We start from the raw sequence: 19641 nt of genomic DNA on the forward strand, positions 1-19641 counted from the left end.
AGAGGGAATGAAGGCTGAATAGATCAACTGTGTGATTGTTGGGATCTTAAAGAAAGAAACATTATGGTATGAATGGTTTGCTGTTATGGGCAGATTGGAGAGCCTCTGTTGGCAACTATTATATTGGAATTGTTGTGTCTTGGGGTTGTTATGTCTTTCAGAGAAAAAAATGATTTGTACATTGAAGTATATCTGACTCCCCCTCCACCACTGCAGATTTTAGATATGACTGGTCCCAGGCATCTCAGTTCCGGTATCATCTTTATCATCCCCAATCTTGACTATATCTCTAAGTGCATTTAGAGCCAGCCTAGGCTCCCAGGCTGCTCTCTCTAGCAGGAAAATCCATGGCCTTACTCATCTTCTCTCTCAAATTTACTTGTGCTGTAGCACATGTGTGAAAGTGAGTTGAAAGTCCACATCACCGTGTTCCCGTGTCCTGTGCTGAAGCTTCCAGGCTGCTGCTGGCCAGACCCACCACAGGCTGGAGGTTTAAATGGGAACAGGACACGCAGCTAATGGATGAGGTACAGAATTCACACCAATAGCGTGTGTTCCCCCACAAATGAGGAAGTCTCAGTAATTTTACTCTCTCTCTGTTAGCTCTGTGGAGGCTGCAGCCGTATCTTTTTATTTTTCCCCATAAGACATGTTAGGATGCTGGCAAGTGCCAGAGATTTATATTTGCTTTAGTTCTGTTTAAAAAAATATCATTGGCACAGGTTGATTACAAAAGTCAGTCTAGAACTGGCTTTTTATTGCCCACCCTAAGGCTGGAGAACATTGTCTGTTGTGCTGTCACCCTGCACACCCAGCCTGCTGCCATGTCGGTATATCCCTGTCTTGTATTTGGCTTGCAAGCTGCCTAGAGCTGGGCATGACTTTACAGATCCTGGCATGAGGGGGCCCCAATCCCCAGTTACCCAAGCATATCCTATGGTTCTGGAGGTGCAGACAGCTGCAGCTGAGGGAGGGAGTGGTGGTGGGAGTGGTGGTGTGCTGCTCTGGGGCAGCTGCATCTGCTGTTGCTAAGGCTTAGAAGACAGATTTTCAGAAGCTGTTTGCATCTCTATTTCAATCTGAGGCTCCTAAATGCCCTTTAAAATTCCCCCTTTGATATGTTAGTTATATATTTATAAAATATCATTTGCCTCAGGGGGACAATTCCATATTTTAAAATGAAGTAGGCAGGGAATAGTCTGCAGGGCCACCACTCCTCCTAACTGCATGTGGCCACTTGAGTTTTGGAAATAGCTTTGGCTTTGCACCACAGCAAAAAACAGCTTCCGTTTATTTGCTACCTAATGAAAAAAATGAAAATCAGATGATCCTCAAGTGTAGAACTGAATACTTGAAGACTGCTCCAGATTGCTTGGACAACAGCCAGCTACTTGTCAATTGGGTTTCTCTTTCATGCTACTGAGTCCTGAGTGCAGCAAGACTTACTGATGTCAGCCAGGTGTGGGGTCACTCTGCTTGCAGCTTTGCAGAGAGGCAGACAGCTAATTGGGAAGTCCAGACAGGTGCTCCTGCTGTTCTGGATGAGGAGACGTAGTGATGGGTATTTGCTTGTATCTAGGTGCACTGACTCCAGAGCAGCTAATCAGAGGCTCATTTTCATAGCTTTCTCACACGAACACATGACCAGGGCAGTAGGACTGCCCTTTGTTATGGTCAGTGTGCTGTAAAGTGAGGGGCTGCCACACTGCTGTGCAGCTGTAGTGCACTGGGTCCTACTCTGTCCTGTTCAGCTTTGTCTGGTCAAACCCCTACAATGGCTGCACTTCCACTTATGTGTCCATGTTTCCTACTCTTCCATCCCTGCTGCCCTTCTGCCTCCAACTCCTTCCTACCTCATTGCCCCAGTGACCTGCTTGCCTACATTTTTCCAGATTTTTTTATGAAACCTTTCCATCAGACCAACCAGTGAGCGCTGCTCAGTGTGTAACGTGTGCACACCTAACAGTACCGTGGTCAGGGCTGCTTCCCTGCCAAGGCAGAGCAGACCTCACACACACCAGGCCAGAACAGCTATTGTCCATGTAGAGTTGGCTCTGCAGGACAGGAAACCATCTTCCTGCATTACACACAGGCCTGTGCTCTTGTAAACTACGATCATGCCAGAGGAGAAACCAAAGGAATGTGCTCTTCATCTTCTCCTTAATGTCATTACACCGCCCACAAAGCCTGATACTATTTTAGAGAGTTATTGTTTTCACATTAACTCAACACACTTATTGTTCTTACTGTTTTGCATGAATGTTCAGGCTGCTCTTAACCTAAAATTCTCCTGGTGAAGCATTGGAAGCTCTCATGTCTGATGGTTAAGGGAATGCATTTACAGTAGTGTCTGGTGTCCATTTAAAACTGTCTCCTCCCATAGGTGGCAGGCTGAAAATAATTTGAAAATGAAATATTCCACTGTTTAACTTCTGTCCTGGACTGGCCTTCAAAAGGGTGGTGATAAAGGAAACATGAGAAAAGGTGGTTAACCCTTGAACTTTATCTACTCAGCATGTGCCAGTATTGCCAAGTTTGACCTCAGCTGACGCAGTAATTAAGATGGACACGGTGAAAGAATCGTTAATGTAACAAACCTGACTGAATGTTGTGTGGCAAATAGAACAGGAGATGGCCAATAGCACCCTGGCCTGTATCAGCAATAGTGTGGCCAGCAGCACCAGGGCAGTGACTACCCCCTGTACTCAGCACTGGTGAGGCTGCACCTCAAATCCTGTGTTCAGTTTTGGGCCCTTCACTACAAAACAGACATTGAGGTGCTGGAGCAAGTCCAGAGAAGGGCAGTGAAGCTGGTGAAGGGTCTGGAGCACAAGTCTTATGAGTAGAGGAGTGGCTGAGGGAGGTGGGTTGTTTAGTCTGGAGAAAAGGAGGCTTATGGGAGACCTTATCCCTCTCTACAACCACCTGAAAGGAGGTTGTGGTGAGATGGGGGCCGGTCTATTCTCCCAGGCACTATTACAAGAGAAAAAGGCCTCAAGTTGTGCCAGGGGAAATTCAGGTTGGATACCAGGAAGAATTTATTCACTGAAAGACTGATTAAGCACTGGAACAGGCACCCCAGGGAAGTGGTGGAGTCATTATCACTGTAAGTGTTAAAAAAATGAGCAGACATGGCATTTTGTGATATGTTCAAGTGGCCACAGTGGTGTTCACTCAAAGGCTGAACTTGATGATCTTGGAGGTCTTTTCCAATCTTTATGATTCTAGGAGAAAAATCTGTATGATCTGCAGTTGAAAGCTTTTAGAAAAAGCAACCTCAATACTGAGAAAAACTAAAGTGTCCCCCAAAACTACACAAAGATAAGAAAAGAGGCAGAACATTTAATGTAAACACTTATTACTATAGGTATATATATATATATCTCCTGTATTAGCTAAAGGAAAGAATAAGTTGACCTTGGATCCCATGCAAAGTCTGTACATACATTTCAGCCAGCACACGTCCCAAAACCCAGGCTGCCCAGGGAATGCATGTAGTTGATATTTTAGAATGAGAGGGAGAGGAGGGGAAGCCATCACTGTTTATAGCCTCAAAGCAATGATAGTATGTACAAATGAAACACACTAGAAAGGCCAGGAAATGGCAAGGCTGCACCCTGGAGAACTCGGAAGGGCACTTAAACCCAAACAGGACCTCTCCACCCCCAATTTAAAAGACAGCAGCCTGGCAAACATACACCAGGGAGTGCTATCACAGCCTCAACTGCAGGGGCAGAAGGGGCTCTGCAGCCCTTATTCTTCCCTTGTACTTCAGTACCGGGCTCCACGTGTGTTTGCCTGAATGTATCATGCTTTTATCACCACGGCAATGCTGGGCAACAGCCCAGCCCTCTTGGGTTCAGTGTAAAACCTGGCTGCTGAAGATCAATGGATACCTGGGCATGCTAGCTTTAGTTTAGGTTTTAAAATAAAACTGCTATCCTTTCTGTTTGTGATGGCTGTTAGCATGACATCAACATAACCACTATCAGAACACAATTTGTTCAAGTCCGCAGAATAGCCTTTAATGATAGCTCTGAGATATGAAGGATTTTATTCATTTTCACAGCACTTTTAATTCTAAGACGCTATTTGAGCAGCACTACTCATCAAAGAATTAGATATGGAAGAAGAGCACAGGGCTGATCACTCAGCTTTACACACTTTGCAAAAGTAAATAATCCAAAGTGTGTTATTGTGCCTGCACTTTTTGGAAGTGGGTGCCCACTGCTGCTGTCCTCATAAAGAGACAGAAGAGAGCCTCATCCCACTCTTTGTGAGGAAATCCATCTTTCCTTGTCAGCCCAAGCTGAAAAACTGCACCAGAAAAGTAATCACTGTCAGGGTGGTGATTTTTACAGGTTGCAGTTTGAGACCTGCATCCTATGGTAGTGTGCAGGCTGCCACTGATGTGGCCTCTCTGCTGCTCTTCCACAGATTATGCTAGGCAAGGCCACTTAACTGTACATGCCTCAGTTTATTTGTGAGGTGACGTTTAACAATAAATAGTGATGGATAAAAGCATTTATTAAGATATAATAAATAGCTAAAACCTTTAAGATTTTTAAAAAGCATAAATTAGTCAACTGATACATCAAGAAGTACTAATGAGGGAAGGAGAAGTCAATGGTAACAAACCACTTCAACACAGTGTCTCCACACACTGCTCAGCGAGGTGCTTCACCGAAAGAGGTGAAGCCTCTTCACGTGCCTGGTGTACCTGGCACTGCTTGGTAAAACATTACCAAAGAAAGATACTGTTTAGAAATCTTCATCATCGAAGGTCTCAGTGCACCTCAGCATCACAGTCTCATAATCGTACGGAAGATCTTCTTCCTGAAAGCCCCCCCCCCCACGTCAAGCAGGATTAAAAACCAGTGGAGTTGATTGTGTTTCAAATATACAGTGGTTTGGTCAAGGGCTGATATGTCAGCTACTGAACCATAAGCCCTCCCTCCTCTCTGAGTCAGCAACCAGCACTTGTCAAGTGCCTGAGATGCCTGATGAAGAATGGCTCAGATTTTCAACAAATTTCCTTCTAAAATCACCAGGCTCCGCTCTGTGCCTGTTTACATAATTTAGACAGCTGTTACTGACTGTGGTAGCAAGTGTGTCACATAACAGGCTCTGAAGACATGAGAGCTTCCTTGAGGCCTTAACTTCTACCTACTTCAGGCTTTGCTCCACTTTTAGCAACAGAAGGAAGTGGTCTTCTCTTTCACCAGCTTACAGAGAATAAGCAGCTCTTGAGAAATCAAAGTCCGGAAGATGAAAGTGTTCATGCCTGCAGTCCCTCTAGTCCACCTTCTGCATTGATGCAAGACTCTTTAGGGAAAGACTGCTTTTAAAAATAGGTGCTGTTTAAAAATGTATAGCTTAAGGAGCACTAAATCCCACTTGCTTGTCAAGTGACTCATCTAAAATCCATAATTTTAAAAGAAAGTGTTCCTTTGAAGACACAAAGGTGCTCAGAACTATTTAGAAAAAAAACCCCACTGATTTTCATTTAGGCAAAACCTTTGGACCTCTGTTTAAATTAATTCTTTACTGCCTTTGCTGCTAAGCTTCTCTTATGATATGACCTGAAGACAACAGCTCTTGAAAAATGACAAGATTGCTTAACTATTCTCATGTTCAGAAATATTTCTCTATCTTGTACCACGGAAGCATGCTCCTGTTCTTATTTTTGCATCACTGCCCTTTTAAGAGCTCTCCTTTTCCTTGTCCAAATTATTGCCTCCCTTATCTTGTGCAAGTCCTTCTGAAGTTTTTTATACCAGTGGGGTTCATGCCCTCGGCAGCCTGGAGAGCCAGAGCAGCAGCTCAAGAGGAGCTGTGCTCAGTATCTCTGTGACTGTGAAACAGTGACCATACACAATCCAACAGCAGTACTTTGTACCTGTAAAGTTTACTAGAAATGGCATAACATATCACTGGCATGAATGACCAGCAATAAAACCCATCACCTCATCAGCTCTGCAGATGAAAGGAAAGGAGACCATAGGCTGCCTTTTGTATTTCAGCCGGGTGCACATCACATGCCTTACCTTAGTACTTACTGTACCTGCTACCCACCTCTGTATCTTCTACAAGGTGTGTGCACAGTCTAGTGGGACATTACATTAACCTTGAGATCCCAGCACTGTCCAAACTGCTGGGGCTAGCACAGTGCCAGCACAGGTACCATATCAAGGGAAGGGGAATGGTCTGCAGGAGTTCAGTCATACCCATAAGGTAAGCAGGACGGGTTCCTTTCCCTGTTAAGTCCAGGAGTCTCTGATGCTCTGAGCAGCCCAAATTCTGGGGCAAGGTGAGTAGCCTATACTGATCTCTCTGCTGCTGCCTGAGTTGATGTGTTTCAAGCTAGCTGGAACATCTTCTATCCCTGCTCTGCAACCACTTTCATAACTGTCTCAATCTGTTTGCTTTGAGATGGATCCAAACTTCTGCTCTCAAAACAAAAAATATCTTGTCAGTAATTTTTTTTTCCTCTTGGCAGCACTGTCTAGATGTGCTGTACTGCAGTCTAAATCAAAACAGATTGTGACCTTCACATTATCTAGCCTTGGTGATTTCTGCTCAAACTCTGTCTGTCTTATCACAGACAACTAAAAGTTCCTGCATAGAAGTGTGCGCAGCCTTTTATTTCCTTTTGGATCCACAGAGTACAGCCAACTGGCAATTTTTAGTCCTTTGGGTTCTTCTGCTGCCTGTCTTCCCATTGCTCCCATTCTCCTAGTCTTATTTTAAATGTGCCTCTTCAAACCTTGAAAGAGGCACTACTCCTTCCCATACCACCTCATCTGGGAGCTGTGAGATGGACTTGGGCTCAATGATGCAGCACCAAGCAGAAGGACAAAATGAAGGAAAGACCAAGCAGGATGCAGCACCAAGCAGAAGGACCATGCCAGGCATGACACTCACAAAAGAAATTTAAAACTGGAAAATACCATCTCTTGCCTAAAGCTTTTCTTTCTTTTCTAGGCCTGCTCAGTTCATGGTCATTTACATAAACACAAGAAGAGCTCTGCCTTTATGCAGAACACAGAAATTCACAGACCAAAGGCCTGCATAGATCAGTGCCTGGTCTCTGACAACTGCCAGGAGTGGAAGTCTAGACAAAAAGTGCAAGGACTGCACAGGCAGCGTGCTCTTTTTCACAATATATGCTCCTACATTACAGCAAGCTGCTGTGAGGACCTCCTGAGATGGAAATTGTATTTGGACCTTCAGATTTAGCAATTGCCCACGGATTGATGCCCCTGGAATTAAATCCAGTAATTTGTAAATGCAAGTGTTTTTAACATTTTGGTTGTTCATTTTATTCTGTGCTTTCTAGTTCTTCTGGTGTTAGATACAATGAATAATCATTCTGTGTACCAAATCCACACCACGCAGGAACAAAATGGTCTTGCAGTACCCCTCAGTCTTTTTTTTGTAGAAAAGTCCTACTCTAAAGTTCCTGTTCAATGTCTTTGCTGTGCCTGCTGGCACTCTCTGTACCTGCTCTAGTGTTACTGTCTCCCTGAGATGGAGGAGCCAAATGGCACTCAGCAGTCACTATAGATTTAGATAGTGGTGCAACACAATTTTTTGCTTTGTTTTCTGTTACAACCATCCCTCATCACAAACCCTCTATTTTCCTTCAAAGGAGCATCTGTTCAAGTACCAGAGACTGGGTGGGAGCTAGGCAATAGAAACTAGCAAGCCAATGGCTACTGTGGAGGTACAGTCGACTCTGAACCAAAACAAGCATGCTCTGGCAGAGGGATATCTTTTGGTTCTTCACCCACGTGCAAGCTCTGAGCCACCTCCTTGTCAGGAAGATAGGAAGGGGAGGAAGAACACTGCAAAGACAAGGACTTCTTGGCTCAGCAAACCTGCAACAGTAGGCTGAGGTCAGGAGGCAGCTCAGGAACTGCTTATCAGCTCTTTCAAGAACATAAATATCCTGCTCTTAAGGCCTGTCAGTAGAGGTCTCAGGGTAGGGAACCTGGCACCCAGACAAGCAGGAGCTGAGTCATACTGAGCTCAGAATGAAAGCAGCTGGGGGTTAATGGAGAACTGCGAAGTGAGCTTTGCCCACTCAGAGAAGATCACTCAAGCTTTTCCACAAGGAACTTCCATGCAAACAGTAATAATAAAAAAAAAAATTAAAATTCCTCATGTCATCTGCCATTTTGAATAATATTCAAAGCAATAATAACCTCTCACACTTTGCTTCTTACAAAGGTAATCCTACTGACACATCTGAAGTGACGAACCCCAAGTTCTTATTTGTAATCATTCTGGGCAATATGATCAGAAGCACAGAATACAGAAATCCCTTTCTGACAATGACAGAAATACATTGCTCCTTCTATAAGGAATCCTTTGGCAAGGCTTACCTGGAAAAACTGTGTATTAGCAAAGAAGAGGCGTTTTAGGAAGTCAGTGACCAGCAGATAAAGTCTGTGGTGATCCTCTGGATTTTCAGAATTGCAGCTTGCAATTGCTGAACTGAAAATGGAACCAGATACTGTATTTAATTTCCTGTTCCCTTCTATTTACTTTCTCTCCTCCACATTCTACTTATAAATTAAAAAAAAAAAAAGATTCAAATTGTTTTCAAGATGATTCTGATGTTAAAGTCAATAGCCAAGCAAGGCAGAGAGGAGTGGTGGTGGATGTATTCTTGAGATACTGTCTAACAAGTGCAAGGATGATATGCAAGAACAGAAAACAGCAATTCAAGAAACCAATGTCACAACAAATAGATTCACTGATACATGACAGCTTTAGAAACATTGTTTTGGGGGAACATATATATCCATTAAAACAGAGAGCAACTAGGGTTATTTGGTAGCGTATTTTGTAGGGTTGTTCAGAAGAACTTTTTTTGTAAAGTTTTTGAGTGAGTGAAGTAACCTTTGGTGATGGAATGACATGTAAGTTTGTACTCAGGTAACTGTGGCAAAAAGCTAAGCTATTCCTTCTGGACCTTACCTCTATATTCTTCCTGGGATTTTACAAAGTTCTGCCATCACACCTCTGTCCAGAATTATAAGGCACAGAACAATAGGCAAGGAAGAGAACAGGATAAATGTTGACTATTGAAATACTAATCTGATTTGGGACCTAAAACAGACTGTAAAGATGACGGCAACACATTGCAGTATTAAGGAATATTTAATCTTATTTTAAATGCAGACGGCAACTGTGACCTAATAAATGTTTTTTAATAGATAAATGTTTGCTGAGCCTTTTTATCCATTCATGTATGTTCTGATCAACAGCCAAAACAACCTTGGTTTTAATTAATTCTCTTCTGGAAGTGCAATCTGGAACGGTGGTGAAAGAAAGAGATTCACAATAAAGAGCACTCTAAATGCAGAAATATAAGTAAAAAACGGGATTAAACCCTCCACAGATTAAAAACATTATTTGCAAAGAGAAACAATCCTAACAAAGACTTAAGTGGAAAGAATACATAAAAGATGAGTCATAATGTGATTTTCCTCTTGAGGAAAGCAACCATTTTTTTTCTTTGGTCTACTGGGAAAAATCAAACGCAGTGCCAGCTTTGTATCTGACATGTTCTCTTCAAGGTAACTCATCTGACCTGAAGAGGAAAGAGATGTTATTATTTAATAGGTCCTGTGTTTCTTTGGCGTTACTGTTCAGGTCAACCACACTTTAACCTGATCACCTCCTTGTGACTGAATTAGGGTACTTGAAAAAGATAAGAGAGAAAACGTTAAAAAATTATCATTGTTGTCTCATTAAAAAGGAGTACAGTTTATGATTAGCTTATTTATGCAGGGAATGCCTCATGGTCCTCACAGACCTGGTGAGAGAGAAAAGGAAAACATTACAAAGTATTGTAACTGGGAAAAACAGAAAGCTATGCAGAGTGGTGAAGAAAATCAGAAGGGCCCCAGTTATCCTGAAGTGACAGGCTGCTCTTCGTAAGTGATTCTTACTGATTCTGCCGTAAATGACCATTAGTCATTTCACTTCTGCACCTTAAAAGGAAGTATTATTGTGAGCACAGTTGCTGGAGGCTGCTATTCTAACCCTTTACTAAAAATTAGGCACAAAAAAGAGAGCCAGGCTATTGTCTTACTTAGCAGAATACTTGCTGTGGAGTATTGACAGTGGGCTGTTAACTTACTGTGTCCACCAAAAGGGGTGACTTTGTAATTTACCTCTGTCTAGATATTCCTTGAGTCTTGCTTCTGTCAAGGAAACCGGCAGCAACATCAAATGCATCTTCAAACATTACCTAGCAGAGAAATCACTTCAGATGTCAACATACACAGCCACCTAAAACTTTTACCTAGGGCATAATTTTTAAAAATAAAGTCTTCAAAAACATGATATTCTTTCTTTACATTTAACAGGTATGTTTACAGCTAGAGGTTTTGTGGAGACAGGAATAATAAAGAATAACTGTATTTCATGAGTAAGAACACAAGGTTAAAGTCTGTTCCCTTAAGCCTGTGCTTCAACCTCTTGGAATTAGACTTAATATTACATCTCCCAAAAAATCAGTAAAACCCATAAATTGTATCAGTGCTTTTGAGACTTGACTGCGGACTGCTGCTTATGGCTGGAGATCTCAGCTGTACCAGCTGGTCTCCCCAAATCTGATCCCACTTTACAAAGGAGTTTAGATGCCCTCTGTGACAGACCAACCAGCTCATTAGTTCACTCTGCCATAACGCAGTTCACACATTTTCTGTGCTAGAAACTGTTGTACATGCAACATCCTCATGACGTTTCCTAAGGCAATGAGCAATATGAGTTGTGTCCTGTGACTCAAAAAGAACTTATCAATGCAATTTCCTTATATGCTAAAGGTGGACACCTGTCCCTCTGTTGCAGCTAAAAAATGACACATATCTCTTTGAGCAGCTAGTTGCTTCAGCAATCAGTACTCCAGGAGCCATTTCTAAAGAATTAGCTGTTATTTAATCAATCTCATCAATCTCTTTTTAACAAATGCCATGGTCTACTCAATGACTGACTTCTTATCTCTCTCTTCAGAGGTGCACGATTGGCCCTGTACCACTTGAACTGGTCTCTCTGCTACCAAGTGCTTTGATGAAAAAAACCCACCCAACCCAAAACACAGCAGGCCTTGGCAAATTGGTATTCCTTCTGGATTTGGATCTTCTGTGTTTCTCAGAGAGTTTGCAGAGCACAGGAACTCTTGTTCTTGTTCCCTGCCCCTGGAGCAAGTTATGAGTAAATTTAACTGTTACTCAGCACAGGATTACTACCACTACACTCCTACAGCTTGCTATGTATCTTATCAACAGAAAATGTGGTGCAGACATTTACTCAAAGACTGCCTATTGTCTCCACTTATGCATTCAGGTGGTCTTGAGAAAGCTTGGTCATAACTACTGTATGTTTTCAATTAAAAGCTGCAGAGCCAATTAGCATTTGAAGGCTTGGAGTTTCAGAGGCAGACTATGTATGTTACTGAGCACTTACTTCCTCTGGTGTAGAGACTAAGGAACCACTGGCTTCCTCACTGTTACCTCCGCTGTCCCTCACACTACCTTCAGTGCATGCAGGATCTTGGCCAGAAGCCTTGGGATCCACGAGGAAATCTCTCTGACTACAGTACTGCAAGATGCTGTCCCTGCTTTCTTCAGAAAGCTCTTGCCAGAAATGGGAAATAGCTGTGGAGACCTCAGGAAGAGGCACCTCTCCAGTGCAAACAATTCCATGCTCTATCAACAGGTCCATTGTATGCTTATAAAAATACAGGTATCTGGAATGAAAGGAAAGGGAGCATCTCTTAAGAGCAGGCTATGACGCAGCCATCTACTGAAAATCAGCAAGAGACTGGGTATTAGGAGTAGCTCTGATTCATAACTGCTTCACTGACTCTCCCCCTAAGACTTCATACAATTATTGAAGATTGTCCATCACTGTTTGAAGATTTTAGCAACTCTGTTATGCCAAGATTTCATCTGCAGAAAGCAGGCTCCACCACAGCCTCAGCAGGACTGCCTCACAACAAAAGCTCCAGGCACTGCAGGTTGTACTTATTGCACAGGCAGACCTCATTCTGGAGTTTAATCAATTTTCAGCTACTTGCCTTTGTAACCTGAGCCTTTTGCACTGTAAGTCACTTTTTAGACATTTACTGGCATTGTGATACACTTTAAAGCCCTGTCTGAGGGCATACCCTGATGTATTAGGTATACATGCACACAGAAGGAGACTACTCCTGCTCTGGACGCTCTGACTTAAGCATGGGAGCTAAAGTTCCTGCGTTTTACATCTGAGGAAATGCATCCCTAAGACTGAATTCTAAGCAGTCTGTAGTGAAACTGGTCTTAGAAAATTCTGTGAATGGAACACAAGTGTCGTAATTTCAACCTAGTCACTAAATCTCAGAACAAGCCTGCTTGTGGCACAGTGAACCAAGGATAATAATGTCTACTTCAGAAAGCAACACTGAAGGTTATTGTACATTAATTAAATGCTTAGAGCTTCTCAAATGAAAATAACAAAATCAAAGGAGTACAAACCAAGAGTTCTATAAACAGCAGTCATTTTTACTACATTTGGGCTCAAAATGATTCATTGGAAGGTGTCCCAAATGAGCACATTTCCTGATTAACTGAACAGTATTGCACGACAAAGTAACTTGAAAGAGTTCAGTCTTTTCTTTACTGTTTTTAAATATTTGTTCCAGCAAACCAATATTGACAAGATAATTTTGTACACACCCACAAACATGTTTAAACTCCAGTTTTCATACTCTTGAATATTTTCCACCATTGTTGGAGACAAAATACTGGAAGGGGAATATGCGTTCTCACACAAGGTATTTCAGTCGCTAAGGTTTCTGGATGTCCAGCTCCAAACAAAGGATCTGGAGTTTCTCAAGCAGAAGAATATGAATCACCATTAGATCGCTCTACTAAAGAAATTAAGCTTGAAGCACAACTCAACTATTTCCTTCCCAAATGGAAGGAGACAACCACATTCTGTACTGGACAGAGTACTGTGCAGTCCTACCAATGTAGCTCCTGATGGTGGGCATGGGGAAAAAACTCAGCCTGTTGAATCTCAAAGCATTTCTGATGCTGCCCAAATAATGTGATCAAACAATCACCAAAAGGCTGCTATTTGCTTTGCTGAGGAGTCCCTGTTGTTTTATGCCTGTTATAAAAGATAAATTTTTGACAAGAATTAGCTATGAACCAAATGCAATCTGCCCTAAGGCTACGGGGTAAGAGCCAGAGTAGGCCCTGGTCTACCTTGTCAGTGAAGAATGGGAAAGTCAGGTTTATGGCTCTGTCCTACTGTCTTTGATGAAGCAGAGCTTTCTAACCCTGAAAATCTTGATTCAGCACATTTCAAGGTCTTGTAAACGATACCTTACTACAGGCACCTCCCGATTCTCACAGGAGCAAAAAAAGGAGCCATAGTGGGAGGCTGATGCCATCTGCTGGCACAGCTGCAGGCTACATTTGATGAAAAACACGGTGATCCAAGGGACTTTTAGAAATAAGCAGCAGTTCGAAGCAAAAGAAAATGAACTGAGCAAGTTTTTGTTTATGGCGGGTGATGCTGTGGAAGAGGATGTCAGCTGTGGATTCTTCTGCACTGCATATTCTTAACTCTGGAAGGGTTGGGGTGAAATTGACTGCTTGATGGTACAGGATAGATTACACACTCGTCTATTTCTCACATCTTTACAACCAAATAATCATTTATTCTATTGGAAAAGCAGGGTAAAACCTCCTAGTGCTGTCTGACAGCAAGGGGAAGAACGTGGTGCATAACATACTCAGTTTTAAGATATTAATAAATTTGAAAAAGCCCATTACAACCTCTGACTAAAATAATGGACCACTGATATGAGAACAGCAGTCTTTGATTTTTAGGTCCTGCATCAGGCACTTGGGAGCTGACCCTATAGGGGGTTATGGACTCACACCCATTAGTTATAAGTAACACACATGCAAGAGCTTATGTTCCCCTCCTACCCAGTGTTGCAGACATTCTGAGGAATGGTTTCCGATATCTTCCAGACCACCACTATTCTGCAGCCTACAGGCTGAGAGCAACAAGAGCTTCCTTAGTTGAATGCAGCCTTAGCCTGCTCTGATCCCACTAAAAAAAGTATTCCAAGCTACAAGGAGCTAAGGGTCTATTTCGGGAAGGGGCAACAGTGTTCAAGCTTCTCATAACAATGCTATTAGAGGTAGGATGAGCGTCACTGTGGAGGTAAGTATGCTCTGCCACTGGTTCTTGCACCTCCCTAGAATACAGCTAGACTTTTGACAATTTCATCTGGTGCAGCAATTCCTACATTCTTAAAATCTAGCCCCATTGCAGGGATACGACTTTATGAGGGTACTGATACCACAAATGCACAGGGACACACACCTGCATAAATCTTCCTGGATTAATAACCTCCTATTTCACCTGAGCTTGCCTGTTAAACCACTACTGTTAGCAAGCATGTTCCATCTTACTCTGAAAATCATATGGACAGTGGTAAAGCACGGCCACATATGGACTGAAACATTTAAAAGAAATTTTCTTTTTTTTTTTTTTTCTCTTGAGAAGGGGTGAAAAATCCTCAGGGATTTACCAGGGCCTGAAAAACTGGGGGCTGCTATGATGCTGAGAGTCCATTCACATACAAGTCGCAGGAAAGGGACTTAGGAAGTGATCAGCTCCGTCACCAGTAGTTGCTGGCACAAGGCTTCTGCAAGGCAGATTTAGGCTCCAGCAGGGCTGCACGAACAGCAGCGACTTGATGCACAGTGTTAACGTAAACAAGTTAAAAAACTGAAGGCAATGTGGGCTGTACCTACCGCTCAAATTCCACCAGGTCTGAGGAAGAAGTGTCTGAAAACTGGATCAATTCTGGCTCCCCATCTTTTTCCAGTGTTTGTTTTTCACATTCTTGAATCAAATACCAGATGGCAGAGTCACTTTCACTCATGTCTTCTGAGGCTGATATAATGCTGCAAAGAACACAAAAGAAAAAAAGCCACATGAACAACTTCTTAACTGGACCCCTGTCATGGTCACTCCAGAGTGCAGGGTCATTCTTCCCAAGTCAGCTTTTTCCTCTTTCTTTTGCTTTTCAGGAGAATGAGAAGTCCTTGGTGGAGGTCAGCTTTACAGAAGGGAAAGAAAACACAAGCATTGACTGGGAATGAGACCAGCAACATGCTTAGAATGTTTGTGTACTGCATGGGATTACAGGGGTCCAGGTGAAATCTCTTCATCCTTGTCTCATGATGAAAGACCTCTGCTTGGAAATACAGTAACAATGACAAAGGGGTTCAGAGATGCTGCGATGCAAGCAAGTGCAAAGCATTATTGTCTCCTCTTGACTGGTATAAGCCCTTACCTGTGATTGCTGAATTGCCTCTTGACATATTCCTCCCTCACTTCCTCCAAGCTGGATGGGTTCCCATCCTCCAGACTGTAGCTCTCTGTTGTCAGCAGAAAGGTTACTGTTACATCAGTGGCACTTCTGGCTTCTCACTCACCCTCAGCCCCAACCAACCAGAGTATTTTCAATAACTGGTTCTTCATGAGCCAGACCTTTTAATGAGGCAAAAATTATGTGAAAGAAGAAATCTCTGCCTCACCTACAGTGTGACTAGCATCACTGGGAGGTTATGAACACTTAGAATCAATGCCTTGTTCCTAACATTGATCTGGTAGAACTGACGGTGAAAACAACAGGCAAATCAAAGTTCAGGTACGCACTAGTCAATACAGTATTTTGTGATTACCATATAATGAACAAATTGCACGTAAAAAACCCTGACGTCCAATCTGTGATTACCACAAGCAGTATGAATTTTACAAATATGCAAGTCAATACAAGGGGAAGCTTACCTCCAGGCTTCACTTGGCCAGCCTCAGTCTTGTGATCCCTTCAATTTTGCTCTGTCAAAATATTCTTTCTACCTATGATTGACTTTAATGGGTCATCCAAAGATGTTGTTTCAGACAAGACAGTTCATTCTAAGCACTGAGACTTCTAATTGATGCAAATTATTGGAAATGCAAGTGGCATTTTTTTTTTTCTAGCTGACAGGAATTTGGATACTTGAAGGGACAAAAAAATAGGTCCAAAACCTCTACCCTATACACCCTTAGTCCTACTTGCTGCCAGTGGAGGCAGTGGCCAGCACCAGTAAACAGAAGGCTCATTGTTGAGGGTGTGAAGCCCCGCAGCAGGAGCTGCCTCAGCTGCTGACAGCACATGCTGACCCATGTGATGCAGTGTCACAGGCTGTGACAGAGCAGGGCACGAAGATGACCCATCAAGCGGAAAAACCCCAAAACTGCAGCATCTCTCTTAGCCATTTCTATCAGAGTAAACTCTTAATCAGAGGCTTCCATTTCCTACACTGGGAGGTCCTTCTACTCCACACCAGAGCCTGCTGTTCTGCAGTTTAAGCTCTCACACTGCTGGGTGCTCCTGACGGCCGTGACTCGCACTGCACCGCGTTGCTGCGGGTGGGATGAGCACACGTGCTCCGGCAGGCTCCTAGTGGGAGCCTAAGGATCCAGCCTGGGGACCCACGCCAGCCCCTCACCCCCTGGGGGCGAATCGGCAGCAGCGTGCCAAGGGCACTCAGGCCTGCTGCCATGGGATAGCAGGAAATACTTGTCTCCTTTCTGCACCTAGGCTGGGGAGGGGGTAGGACAGGCTGAGTTACAGGGGGAATTCTGAGATGCAGTGCTTAGTGGGTTGACAGACTTTTCGCTATCCCTTGCTTATTGCTACAACTGAACTCCCAGTTGGCTGTGATGCTTTAATGGGCTCAGCTGTGCACCTATCTGTCTCTGTTTAACAAGTACATAAAAACCAAGTCCAGGGAATTTGTCCAAGCAAATACTTGCATAGTTACCTTTCATCTTCAGCAAAGAACACAAGGTTTGCTCCAACTTCAGGATAGATGTCTTAGCCTGACGCAAAATCTGATACTAAACACAAGAAGAAAACAGAATTGATTGTTTTCTGCTCTAACTAGATTCATGTTTTAACATGCCTTGATTGTTTTCTTCACTTGTCCTTCATTTTGACCTTCAGTAATTTCCATATCTGTGAAAACAACTGTGTTGTTTCACCAGCTACCCTTATACGTATGAAAAGGGAAAATAATTAATAACAGTAAACTTCAACATAGAACATAAATATTGTGTATATATTATGCAATACATACACATAACCCCCCGTCTCATAGACATTTGCTACTTTACTCTGATCTTTTTTCATCAGCAAATGGTTGTTTTTGGATCATTCTCTTTTTGGAGCCTGTCCAGAAACACCATGCTGTGAAGCCTTGCTGGATGCCTACCAACTTAAGGCATAAGATTTTACTAATGATTTCCCATGAGAATTTTGCTAGGAGAAGCCTTTGCCATGTTCTACTCTCAGCTGATGTAAACTGGAATAACTTCAGTGCTGCACATCACTCCTTCATCCTTTATACCACACATAACTGAAAACATATGACCAGTGCATTTAAACATACACATCTCCATCCATGATCACCTTAGATGGGGTGTCTACCTTGCAGAGCTTTCATGACGGATATTTTAGCAAGACACGGAATGCTAAGATTACAAGTGACCTTCTGTATTTAGGCTTTTTCAAGATATTAAACTTCCTTGGCCTCCAGATATCACACAAATGGCACATGATACTATGAAAAAGCAATTTTAGGAACTGGCATGTGAACATAGTCCCCTTAGGCTAGGCAAAGGAAGTAGTAGTTTTAGTCTTGGCTTCTGAGACCAATGGTGACTTCAGCTTAACTTGCATCTTGCTCAGAACACGGGAAACTGAACTCTTACCTCAACCTACATGAGAGCTAAGGGCCTGTGCAGGCACAAGCCTACACATAGAAGTATTTGTCAGGTTCATAACCCTGTACAAGGACAATTCCTGTCCTAAACAATCACTGCCCTCTCCATTTTTCAAACTGGAAAACCGAAGGTAAACAATGTAACCAAATGAATTGGTGGCAGGGTTGAGAAGACTCCTGATGTTTATTTCTCTGCCTCCAGCATGGCAATATCAATTTTTTTCAGTAGTATTTTGAGTAAATTTCATCTTTATAAACAATTTTGTTTTGATTAAATAGTTTCTTTGTTTAGAACAGACCAAGAAACAGTACTGCTGGTTGTTTTTTTCCGATCTTATTTTTCCAGAGTGTCTTGAAGACACAGTGCACCTCATAAGGCTGAATTAATTTCTCCCTCCCCTCTAACTTCTTTTGTTCCTAAACTCGCTATTCTGATTTCAGAGCAAAATGCTGTGAAATCAAGATAACTTCATCATGAGGTCCCTTGGTTTGTTTCCAAAACACTAGAAAAGAAAATGCAAAGCTAGAAAAATGCAGCAAAAAAAGCCTGTAAGAACAGTGCAGACAAGGCACATGATAAACCCATGACCCAGAAACTACAAACAGAACGGCTTGCTTACACTGAGTTGGAAGCTTTGAAGAGACCCAGGAAAGGTGCACATAGTGAAGTTACACGCACACCAGCACCCAGTATGATACAGTGGTCATCCTCATAAATTTAACCTAAACCTGGATAAGCTGGAACATGCTTATGTATTACAGTGATGTACAGGGAAGTAGTCGCTGCTCCACACCTTTGAGGCACAGTTGTCTGACTGGGATAAAACTCTTCCCCGCAAGCTGCTGAAGAGTCTTGCCAGAGGAACCCGGTGGTGTGCCTGTGACAAGTGCTGCTTTGCCATACGGTGTTCTACCTCTTACAGGTGTGTCAGGGGTTTGGGACTCACTCTGGCATGTGTCTTCCTACAGTCTCCAGCTGTCTCTGTCAAAAGCTGCAATGCAACATTTATTTATACTGAATAAATATCTAAGTGAAGAAAGAGAAACCTTACAGCCCGCATAGTGGTCAGACCAAAACAACAACAACAAAAAAGTGGCTGATTGACAAGAGCATTCCAGCTCATCTTTCTGTGTAGAAAATCATGGAGTTTGAAATGTTCTCTTCGCCTGAGAGATACCTGCCTGTTAAGTACTTACTAAAACCTAACCCACTAACAATAAACTGCAACACAGCCGAAGCTAGCCTCCCACCTCCTGCACACTTCCCCATTTCCATCGAATATCCAGGGCTTGGCTTTACAAAGCACTGACTCCTCTACTCCCACCGACGTTACTAAATGAGACATCTTTACAACATTGGATTTTTTTTCCCCAATTAACTGTGACATTCGTGCAGGCAACGGTATTAGACATACACTTGCACAAGAGGGTCAGATCCAGGCGCAGCCAGGCCTGTTGCAGCTGCCCCGCCGGCCCGACAGAGCCTGAGGCACCCGTCTGGGAAGCCCTTCCCGGCCTTCCACTGGGAGGCCAATGCCCGCTGCCCCGCTACCGACCGCAAGCACAGCCTAGGGGTAAGAAGGCCCGCCCCTGCTGTTCCTTCTGCAGCCGGGAGGGGACAGGCCGGCCAGGGAAGCCCGTGAGGCGCCCGCAGCCGCCGCAGGGCCGGGTGTGTCCCTCGGGGCCGCCCCGCCCGGACCCGCCCTCGGCCGCCGCGCCTCCGCCGCGCGCGCCAGGCAACATCAGTCACACGTGGCCAACGGCCAATCGCGACGCAGCCGGC

At 43.3% G+C, this 19641-nt stretch overlaps 1 protein-coding gene across 10 annotated transcripts; it reads right to left on the reverse strand.

The window, feature by feature from the left end:
- Positions 1–4035: 4035 nt before the first annotated feature.
- STRA8 (stimulated by retinoic acid 8) lies at positions 4036–19550 on the reverse strand. 10 transcript variants are annotated; one of them, XR_003571458.1, is made up of 10 exons: positions 19274–19550; positions 18653–18850; positions 16899–16974; positions 15380–15464; positions 14835–14987; positions 11482–11764; positions 10188–10264; positions 8388–8499; positions 5171–5338; positions 4036–4836 (listed from the first exon to the last, which is right to left on the reverse strand). XR_003571458.1 is itself a non-coding variant. In XM_027885809.1 (9 exons), exons 2-9 carry the CDS (start codon positions 18758–18760, stop codon positions 4762–4764), a joined length of 969 nt encoding a protein of 322 aa, XP_027741610.1. In that variant the 5' UTR covers positions 18761–18850; positions 19415–19550; the 3' UTR covers positions 4036–4761. The 10 variants fall into 10 exon arrangements, 9 of the variants coding, with proteins under 9 accessions (XP_027741610.1, XP_027741608.1, XP_027741612.1 ...); XM_027885809.1 differs by lacking the exon at positions 5171–5338 and having other exon boundaries at positions 19415–19550; XM_027885807.1 differs by lacking the exon at positions 5171–5338.
- Between the last annotated feature and the right edge of the window lie 91 nt (positions 19551–19641).

Source organism: Empidonax traillii, unplaced genomic scaffold (genome assembly GCF_003031625.1).
Source record: "Empidonax traillii isolate 1590-97213 ecotype Southwest subspecies unplaced genomic scaffold, ASM303162v1 scaffold172:size1107868, whole genome shotgun sequence".
Lineage (NCBI taxonomy): Eukaryota > Metazoa > Chordata > Aves > Passeriformes > Tyrannidae > Empidonax > Empidonax traillii.

Excerpts from the sequence above, each read along its gene's own strand:
- STRA8 (XM_027885809.1), bottom strand. The coding sequence starts at position 18,760 with ATGGCAAAGCAGCACTTGTCACAGGCACACCACCGGGTTCCTCTGGCA. Across the intron at positions 15,465-16,898 it reads TTCTTTGCTGAAGATGAAAG|AGAGCTACAGTCTGGAGGAT; the intron begins GTAACTATGCAA and ends TGCTGACAACAG. Across the intron at positions 10,265-11,481 it reads TAGTCTCTACACCAGAGGAA|GTAATGTTTGAAGATGCATT; the intron begins GTAAGTGCTCAG and ends TTTCTCTGCTAG.